Below are 8,769 nucleotides of genomic sequence, written 5' to 3' on the forward strand. Positions count from 1 at the left end.
TGTTCTATCCTCCACACTGCTCTTCCAGAGTGCTTATATGTGGAGCCCAACGAAGGCGTTCTAGATTTTAAGCAGTTTTAAGAGCTTATTTCAGATGAAATGTTGAAATCAAGTGTGGAACTTAGTGGTTATGTTGTACAGAACAACTACAGTACTTAGGTTTTTCTTCACATATCTCCTGGTAATTAATATCCTGGACTGAAAAAGGAGTATTAGTATCCTATTTTTTTTACAAACTATACATTTTGCACACATTAGTGCATAATATTGTTTGGCAGGCTTAGTACTTCAATGTTACGTCTTTTGAATAAAGTAATTGGCTGATGTGTGTTTTTGCATGTTTAGCAGCATTTTACAGAACTTTATAGAAGAATTATTTTTACTATTAAATTTTCATTGTGCATCTTATACTCTCTGCACACTAAACAGTTGCTGTTTTAAAGCATTGACGGGACAGCGAATTGCTTCTTGCTAGATATGTTGTATTTTAGGAATGATGCATATATTCAAACAGAAATGCTGTCTTTTGTCAAAGCAATTTATTAACATGTGCAATAACTTCTCAGCGGCATGGAGCATGGCAACCGAGAGAGCTTAAAGCATCTGTCCCTTGGATTCGCCAATGAAATACCTGTCCTTGTGTCTGTTTTCTGTTTCCATTCATTTATAATGTAATAATGAAATGAAGCTTTATTAGCACTATAAAACTGTTTGTACTCACACTTCTGTAGCCATGTTTAATTGTATACAGTTATGAATTATAATGCACTGCAAGTAAAACAAGATACTGTTAGATATTGCTTTGAGAAATTTATATCCTGTGAATAATTGATCCATTACCTCATTGTTAATAACAATAAGAAAAAAATGTCTTTATCCTCTCAGTTGCAAAATTGCCCATCCATTTTGTGGTTTTTCATAACATGTTTATTCATGCATCAAACAAAATACAAATCAAACAAAAATGGTGGGGAGAGGAAAATGGATGAATGGTATAGTATAGACAGGATTGTAGATGTTGAATAGACAGACGGGGGACTGAGACAGTACAGTGGGAAGAATGTGACTCTCATGACTTGGTTGCATTTATGCAGCAGAATGTATGTTTGCAGAGCTCTCTTTTAAAGAGTAGGGAAGGGGAGGGGGTGATGGAATGATTGCTGTGTGAAGCATAATCTCCAGAATGAGCCATTAAATTTTCATTTTCATTACCTCAGACATTTGTGTGAGCTAGTCACTCAGGGTGTGCTTGTGCGCATTGTACTGTTATTCTGAGGCCCTTTACCATGCATTTTTTGGAGAGTAACCCTGGGCAACTCAGAAGACTCTGACGTAGGTCAATTATCATTATTATTATTTTTTTTGGGGGGGGGATGGCTAACTTCCCTGGGAAAGTGCATTGTGGCATGTTTTCCGACGATATCTCTGACTCTCACCATGAACTGCTATGAACACAGACCACATTCACTTAATTTTTAATTTCCTTTTTGATAGAATTGTTGGGCTTGTTAATGAATGCTTGACACATGCACTTCAGGGGTATGACTGTCTGTGCTTGTGTCTCAGTTTGTCTCAGGCGTGTACCCTGTGGGTTTGTAATTTGTATGTCTGAGGTTCATCTTGTCCAACACATTGGTTGGAGTAGCCATACAGAATGCATTGTACTCTTTAGAAGTAGGGATGCACTAAGATAAGAAATATTACTATCATCAAACTTGTATGAATGTCAACAGGGGCAAACACAGAAGTAATTGAAATGCCAAACTTTTTAATTGCTTAGTGAAAGGAGTGTCATTGATGTCATCTTTAGTGTAAAAGTGAATGAAACCAAACTTTAGACACCACTGACAATGAAGGGAATGATGAAAACAAATTGTATGAATTTATTTTTCTTTTCCAGTAACAAGTACTGTTCATTTGGGTTATGATGTGATGAGCCTCAGAGAAAGATAGATAATGCATGCTTTTCTTTGATTTAAAGTAGTTTTTTTTTCCCCAAGATGTATTTCCATGGACTACATAAGTGTCAGAAATGACGCAATGTCAGTCAAGTGGGATTCCTTGAAAGTGAAACCAAGGAACAATCGATAATTCATGGCAATAGCTTTAGTGGCATGTGAAAGCATCATACACAATAAACACCGGTGCAAAGGTGGTAAGGAAACCTTTGGTAAAGACTTTCTGTGCATGTTTGACAAGTACTTAATTATCCTCTGAGAGCACCACTGTTGGGATTTTGTACTCTTAACACATGATTGATTTGATGTGGTAAAATGCCTTTGTCCTCTGCTATGCTGTTGGCAAGTGAAGTGTGATACCACTTCATATACACATTGAGATGCTGTAGAAAGTAGAGGAAAATCATATTGACAGATTAATGGAAGTATTATCAAAGTCATGGAATATGATTAGTGAAAGGAAAATGAGTGAAGATTTCTGTTGACCAATGGAAAAAATGTGACATCATCATCTTAATAGCTAATCATTGTGTATGGTTGCTTTGATGAACACTTTTTCATGAGAACATGTGAAGTTTTAACATTTCTTGACTACCTACAGTCTGAATTTGAAAAAAAAAAAAAAAGCACCTTATGCTATTTTGGCCATGTGATTTTACCCTGCTGTTATAGCTGATTTGAATATGGTATGAAATGTTAGTCCTGCTGTTTTATAGAAGAAAATAGTTGTAATGTTTTCACAAGCTCTTTCCTTCTCTTCCTGTTTCTTTCATTTTACAGATTTCACTTAGAGATTCCATGTTTGAGCTGTCCTTCATCAACATACCGGCCGTCAACCAAACCACAATGTGATGAAACTTGTCAAGAACCAACCTGAGGTGCCTTAGCTGAAACCCAAACTCAGAAATTCTTTACATGTGAGCAGGAGAAAGTGCAACAATTCCACACTGCAAGATGTACCCCCAGTCTGGTGCAGGCCATCAGGCTTTTCCTCGAGCCTCTCTCATTTCTGGTGCCCAAACCCAGTCTTTGATGTGCCACCCAACAAGTGCCTTCAGACGACCAACAGCACCATCTGTGCCTTTGGAGCCGGCATTCATGCCTCGTGGACAAATAGCTTCCAGTCAGGATCAGTACCAGCAGCAACAGTTTGCACAACATAGGGGCCAGATTGCAGGTGCCATGCTCCTTCAGCCTAACCAGCAGCATCTCTTCCAGAGTCCGTTTGTGTCGCGTTGCACTGGTAGCACTCAAGAGCAACTTGTACCAAATGATGCCCGTCGTGTGGCTCCACCTGAAAGTAAGGTTCGACCTGTAGTGCCTTTGCAGCATCCACAAGGTCTCCAACAGCAAGTCTTGTACAATGGCGTTGTGGATCCCGAGTCATTAAACAGACAGTTGCGAATATTACATGCAATGCATTACCAGGAAAAGGTCTCGGAGAATACGTTAGAGAATGTGAATAGGAGTGACCTTGTTGAAATGCAAGGCCACCAACAAGGGCAGTCAGAGATGCTCAGCAAACTCAGAAAAGCTCATGGTGCGGCCATTAACCTTATTCAGGAAACACAGAGAGGTGGACAGCTGATTCAACAAGTGCAACCCATACACCAGAAACAAATTTCTCCAGAGACTCACATCTCAAGGAGGCATTCAGCTACCCCAGATATGCGTTACTGGCATCAGGAGGAGGTTCACCGCTCACAAAGACAGAAAATTGGTAGTACATCATCTCTCCAACCTTCTCATGCTTCTGCACCTCGCAAAGTCGTATCTGCCATGAATGTCCAGTCGAGGATGAACTCTGCAACCCAGCAGGATGTGTCCCATGTTCACAGGAGCTATCCACATGATGCTCGAAGGCCCTCCTCATCTTCTCAGCATACTTCTTCAAGCAAAGATTACTTTGTTGGTGATTGTGGTGGTGGTAGTGCTTTCAGGCAACAAACGTTTTCACCCAGTGAGCAATGCCCTCAACGCTTTGTAGCACAGAAGGTGATGCAGCCCAATGTTATGCCTTATCATGCTCAGCAACTATGGCCTGTGCAGCATATCAACCACAAAGCATTACCAACTCACAAAGTTCCAGTGTGTGGAAAAAGTATACCTGTATCAACACAGATGTTCAGTGTGGAATCATCTCGTGGCCTAGTAAGAACAGATGCCCTGCAGAGCAAAGGCTTGATTGCACAAGCTGGAAGCACTACCAAAGTGGTGTCACAGCCCACAGGATATATAAAGCGGTCAAATTCTAGTGAGAGCATGATGCCCGTCTTCTCCCCACACCAAGCTCAAGGAGCTGCTGTAATCACCAATCGTGGAGGACAATACAGAGAGCTAGGTTCCTTGAATGCTGCTTCCTCAAGGATTCAACAAGATTATGCTGGTTATTCAAGTAGAGAAGTTTCAATCAAGCAGGAACAGGAAATTATGAAAGGAATCCAGAGGGCAGCTTTTCCCAGCAATGAGGACATTAATCGTCCCGAAACGTTCCTGACCAAACAGAAGGGCGATTTGCTGAGACATGCCCTGATGGAGAGCAGTGGTGAAAAAGAATCAATGCCAAGAATTGTTGAGGTCCGTAGCTTGGCTAATCCCAAGCTGCAGTGTTCAATAAGTGGAGGTTCTTACATTGATCAACACAGTTCTCATGTGCCTGTATCTAGTGCAAATGTATCTAGTGCAAGTGGAAGACCAGCAAAGCCTAAATCTTTGATGATAAAGGCACATCAAGAACTGCAGGAAATGCCAGTTAGTGACCACAGAGTACCATCTAGATCCAGCATGAACAGTGAAAGTGGCCGAAAGGATTCTTGGGACAGTGGTATTGAGTCACCCCCATGGCCTGACTTGAACAAGGAAAATATCTCTGTAGGTGTGAAGAGACTACATTATCATCTCCATGAAGACAGACGTGCATCTAGCAGCCCAAACCCAGATCAGCAAGTACTCAATCCAGAAAATGAAAGATGCGAACAATGTCATTCTTCGAGATCAACAGCATTCTGTCCAGAAAGTGTGGCGACGAAAGCCAATAAGACGGCAGCACCCACGCCCTCTTTTGAGAAGACCACCACTTTGCAAGAAGAGTGTGATTCAGTTGAAACAAAGTCACAAGATGTGCAAATACCAAGGAAAAGAAGTTTGCCCAATGAGGAAATTCACCCAACTCTGCCTAAAAGGCAAGTACAGAGAACTAGCACCCTGGATACTGAAGTTCCACAAAGTGGAAAGTTTGCACCCAAAATCCGTGAAAATTGTGAAAAATCAAGCATTAGTGGTAGAGATGAGCTTCCTCTTGATCTGTCACTTAAAAAGATTGCTCCTGCACCAGTCACAAGGGAGAAAGAAGCAAGTGAAGGCGTGTCAGAATCCCAAGAAAATATTAACTGTGAGAAAGTGCATGGATACTTCAGTGCCATTATGATGCGAGCACTGAAACGGATTTTGTCCAGCAATGAATCGAACTTTGATTTGAAAGGTACAGAGACCCCACCCAAATTATCAAATGAGAGCAGTGATGAGGACTCAGGAAAGTACTTCAGACCTTCTTCTGTAACTGTGACTCGTGACAATATACCTAAGGTAGAAGATGGGGAAGTGGAGCATCCTACCACAAACTTGAAAGAGAAGCAGGCAATGAACAAGGATTCTTGTGTGAATCTAGAAACTGTTATTTGTAAGCTCATGCAGCAGTCCTCAGAGTCATTCAAGCATGTAGGGGATGTGTTCCAGTATTTTGATGGTTTGATCAAGAAGGAAATGCTGAAAGAGCTGGATGATCAACAGCAGGGAACCGACGCCCCTGTTGATACTGCAGATGAAGTTGGGAAAAATTCTGATTCAGATGTACCCATGGAAGTTTTACAAATTGATGCTCTTTGCCCCAGCCAGTCAAGTGAAGCCAATGCTGATGTGTGTATCAGTAAGTCAGACTGTAACCAGGAAATAGCTGCTGCAGATCTGGATGAGTCACAGGACCTTGTTATTGTGGAGAGCTCAATGTCACCTGAGGTTCCCCCAGACTCCCAAGAGCCTGAGAATGTTGCAGTGGACACCACCATGGCACATAAAGTTGAGCAACAAAAGTCCATGCAGCAAGATTCTGCTGATATGATGAATATCATAATTTCTGCTGAGAGAATATACAAAAGGGCAGCTGATGCTGCAGCAGAGAAAGCTGCCAGGCAGGCAGCCAAGGAAAGGGCTGTTATCTCATCACGACAAGATGTACCTAAGCCTCCTGACTTCCCATGTGAGGATAATCCATCTCTAATAATTGATGTTGAAGAAGACCAGTCGCCAACCCCTTCAAGCTCAAATTTGAATACAAGCAGTGTGAGTCATAGTAGTACACAAGAGACACAATCTGTGCCAGGTTGTAACACATCACAAGCTGATGTGCAAAGGAGCACGGGGCAGCCATTGGTCAGGACAGACTTCAGTGGGAGAAAGATGGACCTAACTGGTGTTGCAGGTACTCAAGTTGTCTACGGACCCACGGGAGGTAGTGAACATCTCACTAAAGAGCAGGGAGCAGTTCACAGCCATAAAAATTCAAATGAGTTATCAATCTTCAACCAAAAACCTGTGCAGAGTTTCCCCCGGCCCCATAGAGCGTGTGATCCACATACATCTTCGGAGGGGCAAAGGCATCCCCAAACAGGTGGGGTCCGAGATTGCGGAAATTCTTACCGGAAGATTGCACCAATGACTGTCTGGCAAGCCACAGGATTGGAAGCAAACAAAATGAAACTTATGAGAGTCCCTTCAGGCAACAGTGATGCAAAACAAGTCTCGCCTGATAGTTCCTTACCAACTTCTAGGATTTCAAATGGCATAAAAATTCAACCGTCTTTTCAAAAGTCCCCAATAGTGCTCCTCCCAAAGATAGCATATGTTCCTGGACAACCCACACAACATGTCTCACAGGAATCCTTGTTGCAAGCTGAAGCAAGTAAAAGAGTCTTTGTTATCCAAACCGACACTGTATCACAGCTGCACAAGCAATTCCATATGGCCAATAATACCCCTGCAAAGACGTCATCACTTGATGGTCATTGCCAAGTAGTCAGCTTAGCAACAGACACATGCACATCAGGTACAGCGGATAGTAGCAGCACTGGTAGTTCCAATGAAAGTGACATTGGTCCATTTCGTTTGATCAAAATACCATCAAAGGATCCACCCTCCGCAAAGAAACCATTCGTATGGGCATACAAAATTTTCTACAAGGATGCATGCCTCTGTGGAGTTGTTCGTTCCAATGTTCCATTTGTGCCCCCACGAATGCTTCATGAGCAGATGTACCCCAACTGCAACTTTGATGACTTTTGCCATGCCCTACAGGACTGCAACATTATGCAGCGCTACATGACTGTTCTGGAGCGTGCAGCGCTCTTGCCCGACCTGAGAAACCACAAGATCTCCAGCTGCAAGTTAGTGTCCCTAGGCGAGTTCCACAAGAAATGGGATCAGATCAAAGCCATTATCAAGGAAAAACATTCATCCGAAGAGAAGTAAGACTACAAAATCTAGTAGGAGTCATACACGTCGCTTGTTCTGCTCAGCAACAAAAAATCGCCAGTGATATGACAGGCTTGGACAATTCCTGCTTTTGAAAAGCGTAATTTGAGCTTTTGTTGGCCTGACATCAGCATATGGAGAGATCAGAGCCCCAAAATTTCTATCTTTGTTTTTCTTTCATATTTCATTTCGATGCATTTTACCATCATTGGAGTTGGGTACTGCATGCATCAATTTGTCAACATCATCAGTCTTTTTCAGACCATAAACAACAATTTGCTGGCTTCGTGGCATAATTTCTGTCATTGTGTACATTTAGCACCTCAGTTTTCATGACCAGAAAAGATGGTATGGCTGTTGTAAATTTAGCTAATTGTATGACATATCTCTTTTTGTATTTGGTGGAAATTGTCATGACAAAGTCTTTCCAAGAAGTTTGTTCACAAACTTTGTACTAATTGGCAACTTGATAATTAGAAGAGGATAGTTTGGAATGATGTGTTTGTACAATGTTCTCATCACTTATTTGGAGGGAGACAGCATATCGTTGCTGGGGTGACAAAACCTCGTATCTCAAAATTGTCAAATGTTCAGGAGAGCGAAAAAACATGGCGGCCAAAGCACTATAGTGAATGGGAAAGCCTTCTCTTTGACATGTCATGGTGGCTTCATTTTTGGAGTAAGACAGTTAGGATTTGGCCAAGACATCACTTGACCCATTATTTGATCATTAAGCTAAAAAAAAAATTTTTTGACATTTTTGAGATACGAGGTCTTGTCACCCCAGCGACGATATGTACTATTAATTAATGGGAAGTGAAGTAGTGGAGTGAGATTGGGGTGATCATGCCCCTGTGTACTGTTTTTCTTTATGATAGGATATCTTGAACATTCCCTTCAAAATCTGGTACCAAAAGATACACAGTACTCAATAGAAAGCAGTCACACTTATCTTGTCATTGCTATGCCGTTCAAGATTTTGTTGTTGTTGTTGTTGTTTTTTACTCCTACAAGTTGTCACATAAATCTGAATACTTCTCATGGCCATGATGCTGCATCATGATTTTAGTAACATCTTACTTCATATTCAAGATATGGTATTGATATCGGCACTTGAACATTCACCCTCACGGAGACCATGATATGAAAATGCTTTAAGAATTTACAAGATCCCGGATTTTTCTCATTTCATATTGTAAACTGTCTTTGTCATACTTCACAAAAGCCAAATGGTATGAACATTACAAAATATTCATGCTTTTTTTTTTCTATAGAAAGACCAGTA

The 8,769-nt window shown here is 41.4% G+C and overlaps 1 protein-coding gene across 1 annotated transcript in view; it reads left to right on the top strand.

The window, feature by feature from the left end:
• The window catches only part of LOC140230738 (uncharacterized), a 76,032-nt gene extending 68,009 nt beyond the window's left edge, over positions 1 to 8,023 (top strand). The window contains exon 3 of the mRNA XM_072310874.1: positions 2,739 to 8,023. Coding sequence (XP_072166975.1) covers positions 2,913 to 7,481 — 4,569 coding nt within the window. The 5' untranslated portion in view covers positions 2,739 to 2,912 and the 3' untranslated portion in view covers positions 7,482 to 8,023. The remainder of the gene's footprint in view (positions 1 to 2,738) is intronic.
• Positions 8,024 to 8,769: the final 746 nt, after the last annotated feature.

The sequence above is a fragment of the Diadema setosum genome, chromosome 7, assembly GCF_964275005.1.
Source record: "Diadema setosum chromosome 7, eeDiaSeto1, whole genome shotgun sequence".
NCBI lineage: Eukaryota > Metazoa > Echinodermata > Echinoidea > Diadematoida > Diadematidae > Diadema > Diadema setosum.